At 41.7% G+C, this 19,974-nt stretch overlaps 1 protein-coding gene and 1 non-coding gene across 5 annotated transcripts in view; one reads left to right on the forward strand and one right to left on the reverse strand.

The window, feature by feature from the left end:
* ATP10B (ATPase phospholipid transporting 10B (putative)) overlaps positions 1-19,974 on the forward strand; it is a 348,489-nt gene that overhangs the window by 293,952 nt on the left and 34,563 nt on the right. For all 4 annotated transcript variants that reach the window (XM_085001864.1, XM_021076903.2, XM_021076902.2 and 1 more), the window contains 3 exons: positions 8,461-8,645; positions 15,483-15,804; positions 18,646-18,722. In XM_085001864.1, the coding sequence (XP_084857990.1) occupies positions 8,461-8,645; positions 15,483-15,804; positions 18,646-18,722 (584 nt within the window). The remainder of the gene's footprint in view (positions 1-8,460; positions 8,646-15,482; positions 15,805-18,645; positions 18,723-19,974) is intronic.
* Positions 6,643-6,747, reverse strand: LOC146395656 (U6 spliceosomal RNA). Its single transcript, XR_014831663.1, has one exon. It is a non-coding gene; the product is annotated as a U6 spliceosomal RNA (small nuclear RNA).

Consider the following 19,974-nt stretch of genomic DNA (forward strand, 5'->3'; position numbering starts at 1 on the left):
TTTTGTCTTTTTTGTCTTTTTTTGTTGTTGTTGCTATTTCTTGGGCCGCTTCTGCGGCATATGGAGGTTCCCAGGCTAGGGGTTGAATCGGAGCTGCAGCCACCGGCCTACGCCAGAGCCACAGCAACGCGGGATCCGAGCCGCATCTGCAACCTACACCACAGCTCACGGCAACGCCGGATCGTTAACCCACTGAGCAAGGCCAGGGACCAAACCCGCAACCTTATGGTTCCTAGTCGGATTCGTTAACCACTGCGCCACGACGGGAACGCCCAGAAACTTTGAAGTTTGATTAGATCCCATTTGTTTATTTTTGTTTTTACTGTCATTACTCTAAGAGGTGGATCTGAGAAGATGTTGCTGTCATTTATGTCAGAGAATGTTTGGCCTATGTTTTTCTCTAAGAGTTTTATAGTGTCTGGTCTTCTATCTAGGTCTTTAATCCATTTTGAGTTTGTTTTTGTGTATGGTGCTAGGGAGTGTTCTAATTTCATTCTTTTCCATGTGGCTGTCCAGTTTTCCCAGCACCACTTATTGAACAGGCTGTCTTCTCTCCATTGTATATTCTTGCCTCCTTTGTCATAGACTAGTTGGCTGTAGGTGCGTGGGTTTATTTCTGGGCTTTCTATCCTGTTCTACTGATCTATATTTCTGTCTTTGTGCCAGTACCATACAGTTTTGACAACTGTTGCTTTGTAGTATAGTGTGAAGTCCAGGAGCCTGATTCCTCCAGCTCCACTTTTCTTTATCAGGATGTCTTTGGCTATTCTGGGTCTTTTGTGCTTCCAAACAAACTTTAAAATATTTTGTTCAAGTTCTGAGAAAAATGTCCTTGGTAATTTGATAGGGATTGCATTGAATCTGTACATTGCCTTAGGTAGTATATTCATTTTGATAATATTAACTATTCCAATCTAAGAGCATAGTATGTCTTTCCAACTATTTGTGTCATCTTTGATTTCTTTCATCAGTGTCTTATAGTTTTCATAGTACAGGTCTTTTGTCTCTTTAGGTACCTCTCCCTAGGTATTTTATTCTTTTGGATGGAGTGGTGAAGGGGATTGCTTCCCTAATTTCTCTTTCTGATCTTTCATTGTGAGTATATAGAGATGCCGTCTATTTCTGTGTATTAATTTTGTATTCTGTGATTTTGCCAAATTCATAGATGAGCTCTAACAGTTTTCTGGTAGAGTATTTAGGATTCTCTAGGTATAGTATCATGTTATCTGCAAATAGTGATAGTTTTACTTCTTCTTTTCCAATTTGGATTCCTTTTATCTCTTTTACTTCTCTGACTGCTGTGGCTAGGACTTCCAAAACTACATTGAATAGTAGTGACAAGAGAGGACATCCATGTCTTGTTCCTGATCTCAGTGGGAATTCTTTCAGCTTTTCACCATTGAGAATGCTGTTAGCTGTGGGTTTGTCATATATGACCTCTATGATGTTGAGATGGATTCCCTCTATGCCCACTTTCTGAAGGGTTTTTATCAGAAATGGGTGTGGTATTTTGTCAATGGCTTTTTCTGCATCTATTGAGAGGATCATATAGTTTTTTATTCTTCAGTTTGTTACTGTGGTGTATCACACTGATTGATTTGTGGATATTGAAGAACCCTTGCATTCCTGGGATAAATCCCACTTGATCATGATGTACAATCCTTCTAAGGTATTGTTGGATGCAGTTTGCTAGTATTTTGTTGAGGATTTCATCAGTGAAATTGGCCTGTAGTTTTCTTTTTTTTGTGGAATCTTTGTCTGCTTTTGGTATCAGGGTGATGGTGGACTCATAGAATGAGTTTGGGAGTGTTCCTTCCTCTGCAGCTTTTTGGAATAGTTTCAGAAGGATAAGTGTTAGTTCTTCTCTAAATGTTTGATAGAATTTGCCTGTGAAGCCATCTGGTCCTGGACTTTTGTTTATTGGAAGTTTTTTAATCACAGTTTCAATTTTAGTATTTGTGGTAGGTCTCTTCATCTTTTCTATTTCATCTTGGTTTAGTCTTGGAAGATTGTACTTTTTTAAGCATTTGTCCATTTCTTCTAGGTTTTCCATTTTATTGGCATATAGTTGCATATAGTAGTCTTTTATGATCCTTTGTATTTTTTTTTTTTTTTTTGTCTTTTTGCTATTTCTTTGGGCTGCTCCCGCGGCATATGGAGGTTCCTGGGCTAGGGGTCGAATCGGAGCTGCAGCTGCCAGCCTACGCCAGAGCCACAGCAACGCAGGACCCGAGCCGAGTCTGCGACCTACACCACAGCTCACGGCAACGCCGGAACCCTGACCCACTGAGCAAGGGCAGGGATCGAACCCTCAACCTCATGGTTCCTAGTCGGATTCATTAACCACTGCGCCACGACGGGAACTCCTGATCCTTTGTATTTCTGTGATGTCTGTTGTTACTTCTCCTTTTTCATTTATAATTTTATTGATTTGAGTCTTCTCTCTTTTTTGTTTGATGAGTCTGGCTAAAGGTTTATCAATTTTGTTGATCTTTTCAAAGAACCAGCTTTTCATTTCATTGATCTTTTCTATGGTTTTCTTCATTTCTATTTCATTGATTTCAGCTCTGATCTTTATGATTTCTTTCCTTCTACTAACTTTAGGTCTTGTCTGTTCTTCTCTGTCTAGCTGCCTTAGATGTAAAGTTAGCCCGTTTATTCGAGCTTCTTCTTGTTTCCTGAGGTGGGCTTGTATTGCTATAAACTTTCCTCTTAGAACGGCTTTTGCTCCATCCCATAGGTTTTGGAGTGTCATATCTTCATTGTCATTTGCTTCTAGGTATTTTTACATTTCCTCTTTGATTTCTTCAGTGATCCATTGGTTGGTTAGTAGCATGTTGTGTTTTTTTGCAGTTTTTTTTTTCTTGTTGATTTCCAGTCGTATAGCGTTGTGGTTGGAAAAGATGCTTGATATGATTTCAATTTTCTTAGTTACTGAGGTTGGATTTGTTGCCCAGGATGTGATCAATCTTAGAGAATGTTCCATGTGCACTTGAGAAGAATGTGTATTCTGTTGCTTTTGGATGGAATGTCCTATAAATATTTATTAAGTCCATCTGGTTTAATGTATCATTCAGGGCCTGTGTTTCCTTATTGATTTTCTGTCTGAATGATCTGTCCATTTCTGTAAGTGGGATGTTAATATCCCCCACTATTATTGTGTTATTGTCAATTTGTCCTTTTAAGGTTGTTAGCAGTTGCCTTATATGTTGTGGTGAACCTATGTTGGGTGCGTAGATATTTAAAATTGTTATATCTTCCTCTTGGATTGATCATTAGGTAGAGACCTTCTTTGTTCCTTAAAATATTCTTCATTTTAAAGTCTATTTTGTCTGATATGAGTATTGCTACTCCAGCTTTCTTTTGATACCCGTTTGCATGGAATATTTTCTTCCATCCTCTCACTTTCTATTTGTATGTGTCCCTAGAATTGAAGTGGGTCTCTTGAAGGCAGAATACATATGGGTTTTGTTTTTGTATCCATTCAGCCAGTCTATGTCTTTTTGTTGGGGCATTTAGTCCATTAACATTTAAGGTAACTATTGATATGTATGTTCTTATTGCCATTTTATTAATTGCTTTGGATTTGTTTTTGGGTTTTTTTGCCCTTTTTTCTTCCCTTCTTTTGTTCTCTCCTCTTCTGGATTGATGACTATCTTTAGTGTTGTATTTGCATTGATCTTTCTTATTTGTTTGTGAATCGATTGTAGATTTTTGGTTTGCAGTTATTCTGAAGTTTTGATATGAGTCTATATATATATATATATGAGATTGTTATAAGTTTTTGGTCTCTTAATTGCAAGTGCATCTCCAGTGTCTTGCATTTGTACCCACATCTTCTCATGATTTCTGATTTTGGTGGCATAATTGTGCATGGATGATTTTGTATCTTTACTGTATATATACCTTTACTCGTGAACCTTGTCATTTGTGGTATTTTTGTTTCCTGTTGCTGTCTTTTCTTTTCTGCCTAGAGAAGTTCCTTTAGTATTTGTTGTAAGCCTGGTTTAGTGTTGCTGGATTCTCTCAACTCTTGCTTATCTGTGAAGGTTTTTATTTCTCCTTCAAATCTGAGAGAGCCTTGCTGGGTAAAGTAATCTTGGTTGGAGGTTTTTTCCTTTCATCACATTAAGTATATCATGCCACTCCCTTCTGGCCTGCAGAGTTTCTGCTGAAAAATCTGCCAATAACCTTATCAGGGTTCTCTTGTATGTTATTTGTTTCTTTTCCCTAGCTGCTTTCAAGATTTTCTGTTTGTCTTTAATTTTGGTCAGTTTGGTTAATATGTGTCTTGGGATGTTCCTCCTTGGGTTTATTTTATATGGTACTCGTTGTGCTTCCTGGATTTGAGTGAGTGATTCCTTTCCCATGTTAGGGAAGTTTTCAGCTATTATCTCTTGGAATATTTCTTCTGTCCCCTTCTCTCTCTCTTCTCCTTCTGGCACCCCTATAATACAAATGTTGGTGTGTTTAATGTTGTCCCAGAGTTCTCTGAGACTCTCTTCATTTGTTTTCAATCCTTTTTCTCTTTTCTGTTCTGCATCTGTCATTTCCACTAATCTGTCCTCCACCTTGCTTATTCATTCTTCTGCCTCCTGTATTCTGCTGTTAGCTGCTTCTAGTGAATTTTTTATTTCAGTTATTGTATTTTGCATCTCTTCTTGTTTAAGTTTTATATCTTGTATCTCTTTGCTCAGTGTTTCCTGTAAGTTATCCATCTTTGCCTCCAATTTATTTCCAATGTCTTGCATCCTCTTCAGCATCTACAGTCTAAAGCCTTTTTCCTGGAGGCTAAGAATCTCCTCCTCACTGATTTTCTGGGTTTTTTCCTTTCTCCCTCATCTGAGTTATAGTTCTCTGTCTCTTCATTTTTATAGGTTTTTGGTGTGACCTTTTTACAGATAATAGAATTATAGCCTCTCTTATTTCTGGTGTCTGTCCCCCTTGTGGCTGAAGTTGGTACAGGGGCTTGCTGTTGGCTTCCTGCTGGGAGGGGCTGATGCCTGCCCACTGGTAGGTAGAGCTCATTCCTATCCCTCTGGTGGGTGGGGCTTTGTCTCTGGATGGGATTAGAGGTGGCTGTGTGCCTGGGGGATCTTTAGGCAGCCTGTTTACTGAGGGGTGGGGCTGTGAACCCACCTGGATTGTTGTTTGCCCTGGGGCTTCTCAGCTGCTGACTGATGGTGTTGCCAGATTTTCCCAAAATGGCCACCTCCAGAGAAAAGAATGCTGCTGAATATTTTGCTTTGCTTCCAATGTCCTTCCCCCACAACAAGCCACATTCACCCCTGTTTTCCCAGGATGTCCTCCAAGAACTGCAGTCAGGTTTGACCCAGATCGCTATGGAGACTTTGCTTTGCCCTGGGACCCAGTGCACGTGAAAGTCTGTGTGTGACTTTTAAGAAGGGGGTCTCCATTTCTCCCAGTCCTGTGGAGTTCCTGTGCACAAGCCCCACTGGCCTTCAATGCCAGGTGCTCTTTCTCCCAGTGCCAGATCCCCACACGTGGTGACCTATCCTGGAGTCTGATGTGAGGCTCAGAACTCTCACCCCTGTAGGTGAGTCTCTGTGAACCAGTTACTTTCCAGTCTGTGGGTTTCCCACCTGTGAGGTATGAGGTTCCTTGTATCGCATAATCACCCCTGCTACCTCTTGATGTGGCTTCCTCTTTGTCTTCTGGAGTAGGATATCTTTGTGAAGGCTTCTGTTCCATCTGATTGAAGATTGCTCAGCAGGTAGTTGTAAATTTTGTTGTTTTTAGAAGAGAAGTTGAGCTCCAGTCCTTCTATTCCACCATCTTAATCCTATCTCCCTCAGTGGGCTTTGGATGGGGGTCCTTGGACTCAGATCAGTGTCAGCTTCAGGGTCAGAAACTGCTGAGAAATTAAACAAACAAAAGAGGCCACTCAGCTAGTGGCCAGAAGTTGTCTGAGTGCCTCATCTCATCCCCTCCTTCCCTGGGGTAGAAAACAGTAATACTTCTTTAAATATAAAAGGTAGTAACAAGATTTGGTCAGATGCATGGCAAGCAAGGGGAGACAGTTTTTTTCCCCACCTCCCTCTTTCTGTCTACTAACTTTGGGTTTTCTTTGCTCTTCTTTCTCTAGTTGCTTTAGGTATAAGGTTAGGTTGTTTATTGGGGATTTTTCTTATTTCCTGAGGTAAGATTATTGCTGATAAAGTTCCCTCTGAGAACTGCTTTTGCTTCATCCCATAGATTTTGGACCATTGTGTCTTCATTGTCATTTGTCTCTAGGTATTATTTGATTCCTTCCAAAAAATTCCTCTTTGATTTCTTCAGTGATCCATTGGTTGTTTAATATCATATTGTTTAGCCTCCATGGGTTTCTTTTTTTTTTTTTTTTGCAGTTGGTTTCTAGTCTTATAGTGTTGTGGTTGGAAAAGATGCTTGATATGATTTCAATTTTCTTAAGTTTACTGATGCTTGATTTGTTGCCCAAGATGTGACCTATCCTGGAGAATGCTCCATGTGCACTAGAAAAGAAAGTGTATTCTGCTGCTTTCAGATGAAATGTTCCATAATTATCAATTAAGTCTGTCTGGTCTTTTGTGTCATTTAAGGACTGTGTTTATTGATTATCTGTCTGGATGATCTTTCCATTGCTGAAAGTGGGGTGTTAAAAAAAATATGGAAGGCATCACAAATTTGTGTGTCATCCTTGGATAGGCCATGCTAATCATCTCTGTAGCATTCCAACTTTAATATATGTGCTGCTGAAGCAAGCATGCTCCCCACCTCCTTCAGCATTTTGTTTCCATTGTTGGTACAGCAGGGGTCTTTGTCTGCTTCCTCTCAAGGCCCTCTTGGAAGCTGGCTCTAAGACCTCATTTTAACAGGAACCATAGGGTAGCAAGTCCAGACAGCTCCACCCACCACACCAGGCCACCAGAATGTCATCCCATTAGGGTACCTGACCCTCTTCATGCTCTACTGAGTCTCCTTTGGTTTCATGGGAGCCTTCTGGCCTCACCTGGTGAGAAGTGCCCCTAAGCTCGTTCTGCATGAAAGAGAACACACTTGTCAGGACCCATTGTCTTCCTTGGCTGAAAAAAGCACTTGCCGCCTTTCTGTTTCATTTTCCCATTCATACAAATAAATGCGTTTTTCTTCCTCTCTCCTTCACTCTGCCTCCCTGTAATACCTTCAATCTCACCTTCCAGGCTAGTGCTGGGAAAGAAAGCTGAGGTTCGGACACCACTTTTCATGAGGTTGTTTACTGGCACACTTGGGTCTGAAAGAGAAAAAAAGCACATTTCAGGATAGAAAGGTTTCTATTTCTTCCTTCAAGGTGGCTTGGGACAGAGATGACTGTGACTGGGAAGCTTTCATCCTACCACCAAGAAATTGCCATGCCATTAAAAGCTGCCATGCATTCACATGGGGTCCCACAATATGAAATGATCTCTTCAATATGCATCCAACGTAACCACTTTGCCAACCTGTCATCACTCAAGATTATGAAAAGAAATGGCATGTCTGCTCCTGTCCAGAGTGAAATAGGCAGCATTGAGTCTGTGGTCTGAAATGAGTCTTAATTTAAATGCAGATTTATTTTTGCTTAATCACTTAGCAACTGTTTGATATTTGGGTATATATTCATCAAGGTTGGTTCAGAGCTTGAGACCATTAAAAAAATGATGGCATCTGCATCTTTAATTCCCTCCAAGAGTATTATCACAAACTCAAGTCTCTATTAATTCTGCAGTGAGCCCTTGGAGAGCAAAGGTTCCAGTCTCTCCACATTGCCTTCACTGCTGTTGCCACCACACCAATCCAGCTCTCCTCTGCCCTCCTGCTCAGACTCAACCATTAGCCCTGAATTCATCCTGCTTCCTCCACCCTCCAGTATATTCTCTAGGATGACCTCCTTAAAATTCAAAACCAACCCCATGACCTTCCCACTTAACTCCCTTTAATAGCTGTCGTTGCTACCAAAAAATTGCCAAATCCTTTCATGCCCTGGCAGGCTGTGCACGATCCAGCACCTTCCCTCCCTTCCCAGCCTCATCTCTCACCCCACTCTGCCTCCCTTGCTGTGTCATCCTCTACTCCAACCTCTGGGCCTTTGCACTTGCTGATCCCTCTGCCTGGAATTCTCCTCCTTCCTCACCTTTTAGGTTTATCTTCCAGGCTTGAGCTTGAATGGAACTTCCCCAGCAAGGCCTTCCGTGACCTTCCAGATGAAGTTCAGGTCTCCTGGTACATGTTTGCCCAGCACCCTGGACTTATCTTCTAATGTAGTTCAGTTATAAATCCTTATTCAGTGGGCCTTTGAGCCTCAAGAGCAGTGTCTACTTCACTGCTATATCCTGGTGCTTAGCACAGCCTAGAACATGGGAGACAGTTAAACATCATTGCCTGGCTTGATAGAGTTTTGGGGAAATTAAGCAGCTACACTTTCAATATAAATGTGAGCTCAGATGTCTTTAATCACTCTAGGAGCCACTGGGATTGAAGACAGGCTGCAAGAAGGCGTTCCAGACACCATTGCAACTCTGCGGGAGGCTGGCATCCAGCTCTGGGTCTTGACTGGAGATAAACAGGAGACAGCGGTCAATATCGCCTATGCCTGCAAACTGTTAGACCAGACTGACACTGTTTACTCCATTAACACGGAAAGTCAGGTGAGGCCAAAGCAGGGCCAATGTCCAAGTGCAGAATAGCATCTAGGCCAATAGGGGACAGGCTTATGGGTGGGATTTGGTTACACAGAGGGAGCATTCCTATCCCCAAATCTTGGAGTTCAGAAGGTCCTGGAAGGTATCCAACCCGATATCCTCTACGTTATCCCCCCATGTGGTTGACCAGTCTATTTACATTATGTCTAACGTATTTGAAAGTTGTGCTTCTCTCGAATTCCACCCTTGGCCCAACCTCCCCTTTCTACATTTGAAAAACTGAAGACCACTGGGGCTTATCACCTGATCAGGGTCACCCTGGTAGTTTCTGATAAACAGACTAAGTCTAGAATCCTCTTCTCCAGCCAGGCTAATGCTATTTTCACTATCCAGCATATTTTATTTGCTCATAGAACCTCAATTGTTTCTTATACTTTGGATTAACTCATCCATTGAAAAACCCCAATTAAATGGAAATGATTCTGAGTTTAAATTTTCAGCCCCCATTTCTATGTCAAATCGGTTGCCACAGGATGAAACCTGAAGGAAATAATACACGAGACCAGTCTGTTTTGGTGGGACAGGAGAGTGAAAAAGATAAGCCAAGTTCAAAAACTGCAATTTTCAACTTGAATAGGTTGTGAGTGGCAGGGAGCAAGGTTTAGAAAGAGAGGGCTGTAGAAAAGTCTAAAGCATATTTAAAGTTGTAATACAGTTTTATATTTAGGAGGGGAAAAATCTATTTTCACAATGCAAACTGCAGAAAGTAAAGTTCCACTGTCTTCTTGGCTAATGAATCTGGGAAGTAGGCATTGAGTCGTGTGCTTCTAGGAAAGGGAGCAGGGATTGGAATGGATGTGGGTCAGTAACAAGAAAAGCACTGTACTGTGGGAGTGATGGAGTAGGGCACCTGGAGACCTAGAACATACTATTCAGAGAAGGATGGAGAGAGGGAAGAAGATGGGAAAGAAAACAGCAGAGAAAGAGAGGCAGGAAGGAGGAGGAAATCTCATTCCTTCACTTTTGCCTGAGGCTGATCTGGACCCAGAATAGACTTCTGCAAGGTTTCCATTTGGTTTTCATTCCATGAAGAATCGACACACACATATTAGAAAAAAAAAAAGCAGTGTGTCCTAATAAAAGTGCCAAGGGCCCTTTAGATGAATTGGAAAAATCATTTACTTTCTTGTCAGGTGCACAGATTATGCTATGATTAGATTAAGGCCCAATGTATTTTCAAAATGAAAATAATCTCAAGGAAATCTTGGCATTAATATTGTGCACGGGAAAGAAAGTAATTTGCAGCTTGCTTGAGTGCTTGATCTCTGTAATAGTGTGGATGCCTGCCTGCCCCGCTTGCAATGGAAATTCCATTTGCAGTGATCATTTCGCTCCACCTGATTCCACGAGGACATCTACAAGCCTGAGGGGGATGGAGTGGGCTTGTTCTGTTAAATGCAGTGCATTCCTGTAGGAAGCTGAAGATGTTTGTTGATTAATTAGCCAAAGTTCCCAAGGAACCGTGGGCCGCACTCTGTGTTGAGTTCAGTCACTGTCAACGATTTTAAAGCTCTCTGCCACCCTCCAAGATGGTACCTGAATGCTGAGCCTGCTCACACCCCCAGACCCACTAAACCTGAGAGATTAGTCTTTCTCATCCCTGTGAAAAAGTAGTGGGTGCATAGCTATGGTAAGACAGAAACTGGGAAAATCCATTCTAAATCTCATAAGTTTATTTAAACCCTAGTTTAATGTAATTACATATTCCGTGGATATTTCCTCCAATGGTTTTAATCTGCCTGATGCATTATAAATTGATTTAGGGCTACTGCTTCTTTGTTACATATGTTAAAGCTATTAGCAAGTCATGGGGCCTCTAGACCTCAGGGCTCTAACCCACCACTGGAAATGTTGATCTGTCAAGGCATTTTAGAAAGATTGCTTAGTATTAGATAGGAACTAGTAACAACAACTATTATCGTTCTTATTAACAATGAATCTTGAAGGCTTAATATGGTCTGGATGCCATACCTCTTTGAATTTCATTCTTCTCATCTGTAAAAAAGAAGCTAAAAGTTTATTTCAGAGGCTATTAGGTTTAAATAAGTTCATAGAAGAAAAATAATTTTTCACACAGTATTTGTATATGGTAACAAATTATCCCCAAACTTAAGCTGCAGCAAACAATGGACATTTATTATCTCACACTGTCTGAGGGTTAGGAGGACAAGAGCAACTTAGCTGAGCTCCTCTGGTTCAAGGTCTCTCTTGAGGTTGCAGTCAAGCTGTCAGGGGTGTGAGCTCATCTAGAGGCTCAACTGAGTGGGAACTTGAGGATGGAGAGGGTTCATTCCAAGCTCATAGACTTGATTGTTGGTAGACCACTCCACAGAGATGCTTCAAACATAGCAGCTGGCTTTCCCCAGGGTAAGCCATTTAAGAGTGAGAAAGAAAGAATAGCTAATTGGTAGCCACAGTCTTTGTATAATCTAACCTAGGAAGTGATATCCCATCACTTTTGCAGAATTCTCTTCATTAGAAAGAAGCCATTAATCATAACCTATACTCAAGGGTTGGAGATGACAGGAAGGACATGAATACCAGGTGGTGGGGATCACTGAACCCCATCTTAGAGGCTGCCTGCCACAGTACCTGACATGCACTAAATGTGAAATGACTGGTACTTACTGTGATTATCTCCTAGAAAATCTGAAATAAGTAAATTCAGAGATTTTGTTTTGAATCTTGTATTTCTGATGATTTGCTGCAGTCATATGTTGGAATTTCGGGTACACCTCATTTTATTGCACTCTATTGCACTTTGCCATATACTGTATTTTTTTACAAACTGAAGGTTTGTGGCAACCCTGCCTTGAGCAAGTCATTAGGCACCATCTTTCCAACAGCATTTGGTCACTTTGGGTCTCTGTGTCATATTTTGATACCTCTCACAGTTACTTTAAACTTCTTTGTTGTTATTGTATTCATTATGATCTATGATCAAGTGTTCTTTGATATTTTAGGGAACCATGAACTACACCCATATAAGGCAGCAAATCTAATTGATAAATGTTATGTGCATTCTGACTGTTCCATCAACAGGTCATTCCCTGTCTCCCCCAGCAACTCAGGCCTCCCTATTCCCTGATACCCAAAAGTATTGAAATTAGACCTATCAGGAATCCTACAGTGACCTGTAAGTGTTCAAGTGAAGAGTCACATATCTACAGCTTTAAACCAAAAGCTAGAAATGATTAAGCTTAGTGAGGAAGGCATGTGGAAAGCTGAGACAGACCAAAAGCTAGGCCTCTTGTGCCAGACACTTAGCCAAGTTGTAAATGCAAAGGAAAAGTGCTTGAAGTAGAGTAAAAGTGCTACTGCAGTGAACATACAAATGAGAAGAAAGTGAAATGGCCTTATTGCTGATATGGAGAAAATTTTAGTGATCTGGACAGATCAAGCCAGACACAACATTCCCTTAAACCAAAGCCTAATCCAGAACAAGACTCTAATGCTCTTCAATTCTATGAAGGGTGAGAGAGGTGAGGAAGCTACAGAAGAAAAGATTGAATCTGCAGAGATTGCTTCACAAGGTTTAGGGAAAGAAAGCCCTCTCCACAACATAGAAGTAAAAGATGAAGCAGCAAGTGCTGATGTAGAAGCTACAGCAAGTTACCCAAAAGATCTAGCTAAGATCATCCATGAAGGTGGCTATACTAAACAACAGATTTTCATTGTAGACTAAATAGCCATTTAGTAGGAAAAGATTCTGTCTAGGATTTCCAAAGCTTGAAAGAAGTCAATGCCTGGCTCCAAAGCTTCAGAAATAGGCTAACTTTCTTGTTAGGGGCTAATGCAGCTGATGACTTTAAGTTGAAGCTAATGCTTTACCCACCATTCCAAAAATTTTAGACCTCCTAAGAATCATGCTGGATCTACTCTGCCTGTGCTCTGTAAATGCAGTAACAAAGCCTAGATGACAGCTCATCTGTTGATAGCATGTTTTACTGAATAGTATAAGCCTACTGTTAGGACCTACTGCTCAGAAAGAAAGATTCCTTTCAAAATATTACTGCTCATGGACAATGAACCTGGTCACTCAAGAGCTCTGATGGAGATGGACAGTGAGATTAATGTTGTTTTCATGTCTGCTAACACAACATCCATTCTGCAGCCCAAGGATCAGGAAGTAATTTCAATTTTCAAATTTTTAAGAAATACATTTCATAAGGGTACAATTGCCATAGGTAGTGATTACTCTGATGGATCTGGACAAAGTCCATTGAAAACCTGTGGAAAGCATTCACCATTCTAGATGCCATTGAGAATATTTGTGATTCATGGGCAGAGGTCAAAATGTTAACAGGAATTTGGAAGAAGCTGATTCTAACCTTCATGGATGACTTTGAGGTGTCCAAGTCTTTGGCGAAGGAAGTAACTGCAGATGTGGTAGAGAGTTATCCTGTGGCACAGCAGGTTAAGGATCTGGCACTGTCACTACTGTGGTGCAGGTTCCATCCATGGCCTGGGAACTTCCACTATGCAAAGCCAAAACAAACAAATAAAAGATGTGGTAGAACTAGCAAGAGAACTGGAATTAGAAGTGGAGGCCACAGATCTGACTGAATTGCTGCAGTCTCATGATCGAACTTAAATAACTGAAGTGTTGTCTCTTATGGATGACCAAAAAGAAAAAAATCCTGAGATGAAATCTGGTGAATATGTTGTGAAGACGGTTGAAATGACAACAAGGGATTTTAGAGGTTTAGCAAATTTGGTAGATAAAGCTGTAGAATGTTTGAGAGAATTAACTCCAATTTTGAAAGTTCTTCTGTGGGTAAAATGCTTCCAAACAGCATTGCATGCTACAGAGAAATCATTTGTGAAAGGAAGAGTCAATCCATGTGGCAGACTTCATTATTGTCTTATTTTAGGATATTGCCACAGCCACGTCACCCTTCAGCAACCACCACCCTGATCAATCAGCAGCCATTGATGTCAAGTCAAGACCCTCTACCAGCAAAAAGTTATAACTTGCTAAAGGCTCAGATAATAGCACTTTTAGCAATAAAGTATTTAATTAATATATGTACACTAGTTTTTTAGACATAATGTTACCATACACTTAATAGACTTCACTGTAAACGTAAGCTTTTACATGACCTGGGAAACCGAAACAGTCGTGACTCACTTTATTGCAATATTCACTTGATTGCGTGATCTGGAACCAAACCCACAATATCTACAAGGTACACCTGTTTATAACATGTGCCAACCCCAACTTCCAACAAGGACTACCTTGATCTCTCCCAGAGAAATACTTCCAGTATAACCACCTACTCCTAGAACTACTTCCTGTGACCGCTATAGGTCCTTTGCACACCCTATTGTCTATGGTGCTCCGTTTAGCATCCCCTAGAGGAAGACTCCAGAATAATGACCTGTAGTTCTACTCACTACAGAAGAAATTATTCCAAACATTTTCAGAAGCTTCTAGATCAGTGGTCTTCAAACCTGTCATTTCAGAACAACCATCACAGGTTTTGTCATAAGTCCCGTATTACCTGTACTGTTGTTTATTTAAGGATTTCATTTAAATGGACTCACTTTGAACATTTTGAATTTTATTTTCAGAAGTTTTTAGCACAGCAGTAAAGGGAAATTTTTCATTCCTTGCCACCGATAAAAGAACACTGCTAAATAAAGAGCCTATGAACAAAACAATGCTAGTAAAATTGATAATGCAGTTGACTGCCACAACTTTTCTCTGTCTTTATTTTAAAATGATGTTTTAGAACTGGGAGAGGCATTAAGGGTATATTTAGATCCAAAAATCTGTCCTTATCTTTGATAGAATCAAAAGAAATGGAAGAGAATTGATAAGAACAATAACTCCTTCACTATGTCTCAGGGTAAACAGAAAAAAATCAATAAGAAGTTTCTTTAAATCAATAAGACTCACACACATGGTCAGTTTTAACCAGCATGACCAATACATTTATATCAGTGGATAAACATGCGGCAATGTATTTTTTCAATTAAGAAGTCACAGTTCAGGAGTTCCCATTGTGGCTCAGTGAGTTAAGGACCCAGCATCTCTGCAAGGATGTGGGTTCAATCCCTGGCCTCACTCAGTTGGTTATCTGGCATCGCTGCAAGCTGCAGCATAGTCCAAGACACAGCTTGAATCCTGCATTGCTGTGGCTGTGGCATAGGCCGGCAGCTGCAGCTCCGATTCAACTCCTAGCCTAGGGAACTTCCACATGCTGCAGGTGCAGTGGTAAAAAGGGGGAAAAAATTAAAGAAGCCACAGTTTAAGTCGTAATGATCTGCCTCCACTACCAAGCTGGATGCCCTTAGCCAAGTTACAAAGGGTTTCCCCATTCCAATTTCCTCATCTCTAAACTAAAGTCAGTATTAGCCACCCCACCACCACCAACCTACCCCACAGGAATATTCTGAGGAACAAAGGAGAAAGGAAATGAATTGTGGAAAATGGAAAGCATGATACCAGCGTGACATATTGTCGTAATTTGCCATCAGATCAGTATCATTTATTATGTTACACCAGCCCTGTATCAATTCCCATCTTGCTGAGCTTTCTCCACTCCCATTCCCAAGCTGTCTCTCTCCTATGTTGGCCGTTAATTTGGTTTCAAATTAACACGGTTTTGATGTTATTTGAAGCATTGCAGAAAAATGTAAAAATCAGAGTATGTGTCTTAGGTCATCTCTCTGGTGGTAGAGTTTTATAACTATTTTACTAAAGGACCAAGTGAGATTTTTAACCTCTGTTTCCAATGTTGCTTTCTCATACCAAAATCATTATTCTGCTCTTTACAGGAAACCTGTGAATCCATCCTCAACTTTGCATTGGAAGAGGTAAAGCAATTTCATGGACCACAGAAGCCAGCCCGCAAGCTCTTTGGGTTCCGCCTACCTCCTGAGACACCGCCCCCCACCTCAGGAGCTGCAGTTCCAGAGGCTGGATTGGTCATTGATGGGAAGACATTGAATGCCATTTTCCAGGGAAAACTGGAGGAGAAATTTCTGGAGTTAACTCAGTATTGCCGGTCTGTCCTATGCTGCCGCTCCACCCCACTCCAGAAGAGTATGCTCGTCAAGCTGGTGCGAGACAGGCTTGGAGTCATGACCCTTTCCATAGGTACCCGTCCTGCTGAGACGTGGGTGGCAGTTTGGCAAGGCTTTTCTGACAGGATGTCTGGACCACAGGTGGAAGGTCAGGTATCCAGTCAGGATGCTCATCCAAGGCTCATCGTCTTGGAGAGAGTTCAAAGTGACACTCAAAATGTGGCAGCCTGGAATTCTCACTGTGCTTCAGCAGTAACTAATGCAACTAGTATCCATGAGGATACAGGTTTATCCCTGACTTCGCTCAGTGGGTTAAGGATCCAGCATTGCCTTAAGCTGTGGTGTAGGTCATAGATGCAGCTCTGATCCCACTTCACTGTGGCAATGGTGTAGGCAGGCAGCTGTGGCTCCAATCAATTTGACCCCTAGCCTGAGAACTTGCATATGCTGCAGGTATGGCATATGGTGCAAAAAAAAAAAAAAAAAAAAGACGCAGGAGCCAGCAAATGAAGCAGAGGCTAGGTAGAATGGGAGAGTGAATCCCAGTTCTCAAGATTAGGATTAGCAGGTCCACTCAGGAAAAATTGGGTCTTGGATGGAGGCCAAAGCCAGGAGGGGCCTCAAATTCAGAACGCACGGGTAGCTCAATAATACACACTCAGGCCCACTCAGTCCTGGGATGCGGGTCATGTCCCCTCTCCTACTTAACATATGGCACAATACTGTGAACCCTGTGTATTTGTGGACTTAATATTCTACTGAGAATTGACGGCTGGTGGGGAGGTTTTAAAAGTGGAGCCTGTCCCATATTTAATGTTGTGTGTTCATTTCTAAATACAAGACTCAACACAGAGTATACCCTCAATAAATGCTGGCTTGTTGGTTGATGAATTCCTCATAGGAGGCTAAATTTTCGTCATGGTTGAGGCAGAGAAATTTGAACCATCCTTACTTTAGATCTTCCAGGAACAACCACATCTGGTTTACAAGAATCGTCATGATCTGGTCGACATCAATTCTCAGTCCTTCTTTCTCCCCGCAGCCACCTACCTTCCTCTCCCCAACATTCTGCCCTCCATGTTCCAACTGGACGAGGCTACTTATTCTCCACAAGCTTCATCCTCTTGCACTTCCAGGCCTTTCCTCAAGCTGTTTCCTCTATAAGAGCTCCTTTCCATCCTACCTACTGTTCCTTTTCTCTGGGAGCTCCTGCAGAGCCCCAAAGCCCTGCTGAGCCTTCAATGATGAGCTGCCCAGTAGACCAAGAGTTCCCTGAGCAGTTCCATCTCATGCCCCACACTTACCAAGCACACGGTCAGTGTTGCTTCTGTTTAGGGACATTCTTACAGATGGTTCCAGTTCTCTTCCTCCTACACAGGCATGGAAAGAGATTTTCTTTCCTGGAATTTCAAATAAAAGTCCTCTTTTATATGGTTTTTTTTTTCTTCTGGTCTTCAGGTAAAAGCAGTTCAAAACCAGAAAAAAAAAAAGAATGGGAAGAAAGAATACAGGGAGCAGAGATCTAGCAACTACATCCTAATTATATTCCCTGAATTGTGCTCTTTAAAACTTCAGAAACACTCAAGGCAATAGCCCAGGATTGATTCCCTGAGGTCAGGAATTGGCATCACTGTGGCAGCAGCAGAAACAAAACCAGCAGGGCGAGAAATAGTATGTTCTACACCTCGACTTCCACTGGCTTGTAGCAGAAGAGGTTAAAAGGTGGATTTGCCCTGCCATGGGGAAGATGAAAATTATGCACTGCTGTGCTATCCCGGAAAAAAAAAAAAAAAGCATTGTTAGAAGAATAGTGGCTACTTACAATGATAACATTTTTAAGATTAATAAATGTTGCTGCCGATAATTAGGTAGAGAAAATTCTCTCCCCCAATTTCATATTCTCTATAATATCACATATAAATTAACTGCAGATTATGATGAAAACCTACTGGAAAAACAGGTGATACAGGAGGAGGATGAAGGCAGTTGGGTCTACAAACCAAGGCCCTCAGGCTGAGTCCAGCCCACTGGGTTTCTGTAGAGACACCAACAGTGGTTTTTGTTTTTAATGGAAGAATATGTAAAAACTATTTGCCTCTCAGCAATAACAGTTGTTCGCTTTTGCTTCTTGGCTCACAAAGCCTAAAATATCTACTGTCTGGCCCAAAAGTTTGCTAAACTCCAGGGTGAAAGATAAGGCTTTGGGAAAACCTCACTGTAGAGAGGTGTGCTGTCCAGAATGGTTGCCACCTGCTATATGCGGAAATTTTATTTTAAAGAGGAATTCTCCAGGCACCGTTCAAAAGTCATAGGTGGCTAATGGTTTTTGTATTGGACTGTTAAGATATAGGACATTTCCATCATGGGAAAATCGGTTTGATGTTGCTGTTTAGAATGGGGGTGTGTGTGTAGTCCCATGCCCTCCCCTCCAGGTTCCCCAACCCACTGAGTTCATTGATTGGGAACTTAATGTAACTAGAAGTACCTCAACCAGAAAAGTCAATCTCATCTACCTTGAGAAACGTAATACTTTCCCCATCCTTGGATGCCATTGACAATCTCTGGTGATTTAGCTGTCCAGTATTCCAAGTTGTCTTGATGTGGTCAGTATTTTAAGTTGTACTGAGTGAGAGGAAGTATGTTGGCCTTGGAATCAGTAAAGGACTGCCCAAGTTTCATTTACCGTTGTATTCCCAATACCTAGCATTGTATCTTAAAAAGGGACAGAGTAAGGCTTCTCCACAGAAGAAAGATGGTTCCTCAGGCTCAATCAATTTCCTATAGGACTATTCAGAGCAACATTAGAAGGATTCAGCTATGGTGAAAATGGGAATAATTTAGAGACACTTATATAAAACTTCTCATTATCATGCAGCCATTGGACCAAGACCTCAGGACCTCTCTCTCCTTTCAGGTGATGGAGCAAATGATGTAAGCATGATTCAAGCAGCTGATATTGGGATTGGAATATCTGGACAGGAAGGCATGCAGGTATTGTTCTCTTCAACTCTTCTAGTTACTTTCCTACTTTATCCTTAATAGTGAGTTAAAGAATTCTCCACATTGCTGGAGGAACTTGTGCAGAAGAGCTTTGCACAGTTACCATGTGAAAGGCAGGTTCCTTCCATGCCTATACGTAACCTCCATGGCCACATCCCTACTGCCCAGTCCTTCAGAACAGAGAGGGAGAGCAAAGGATGCTTGGCTTTTTACAGACAGCCAGCAATACCTATATTCTAAAGCCAAATAGTACCCAACTTTTCAGGGAAAACTAAGCCTTCCCCTGATTCCATGCTTCCTCCCTGTAATCTCCACCCACATGTAGGGTTGCAGCACCCCCTGTGAGCAGTGACAGGAATAAGGACATTGGAAAACATTTTCAATTGCCATTTTAGCCATGATGACTAGACGGACCTGTGAAGTGCTCAGTGTACCTTAAAAGTGTACCGAATTTACTCAAAAATCAGCTTGGAACAAGCATCCTAATTGAGCTGCTAATGTTCTTATTTAAGACAGACCTCACTTTGTGGTTTTGAACCGTAATGATTGTGTTCCCACCAGTGCAGACATAGGTGCTATGTAAACTTGCTGATGAGGGGGAACAAACACTGTCCCCTTTTGTGTGTCTACCTTAAGCCAGCACTCTAGTCACACTTCACATTGGTCATCCCCATTAATTTAGAAGTCACTACAGCCCTGGGTGTTAGGGATTGTTATTCCAGTTTTTTCCTTATGAAGAAACTGAAGCCGAGAGAGGTTAAATACACTGACCAAGGATTTAATAACCAGGCATGTCAAGCCTCATCCTCTTAAAAGTGCTACGAGCTGTGCCTTGTTCTGAGTAATCCCTAGGGCAGAAGACACATTTCAGCTCCATGGAGAGAGAGAGCTCTCCAGCTGTCAGCTCCATCTGAGAGTGGAGCCAGTGGCCTGCCTCAGCAGGTGTCCAAGAGGGTTCAGAGGTTGGAGGATTACTTGCATCGAAGGCCCCAGTCTGTAGTCAATCAGCACATCCCTAACGTGGTACCCAACACACACCCATTCACAGTAAATTCTTATTGGATAAATGGAAGGAGGGAAGGGCCAGACCAGACCAGTGGTCCTTTCTGACCTGCCCTCCTTGGATTCTAGTGAGGTTTGAATTTTCCTGAAGAGAGGGTGGGGTGTCAGAGTCCAAAAAGGCCACCCGAGGGTGCCACATGTGACAAAAGGTCTTTCAGACCTCCCAGCTGTGGACCTGGAA

This window comes from Sus scrofa, chromosome 16 (genome assembly GCF_054392235.1).
Source record: "Sus scrofa isolate SSC_HxYL_T2T_F1_AM1 chromosome 16, Sscrofa_HxYL_maternal_Yorkshire_Landrace_v2.0, whole genome shotgun sequence".
Taxonomy (NCBI): domain Eukaryota; kingdom Metazoa; phylum Chordata; class Mammalia; order Artiodactyla; family Suidae; genus Sus; species Sus scrofa.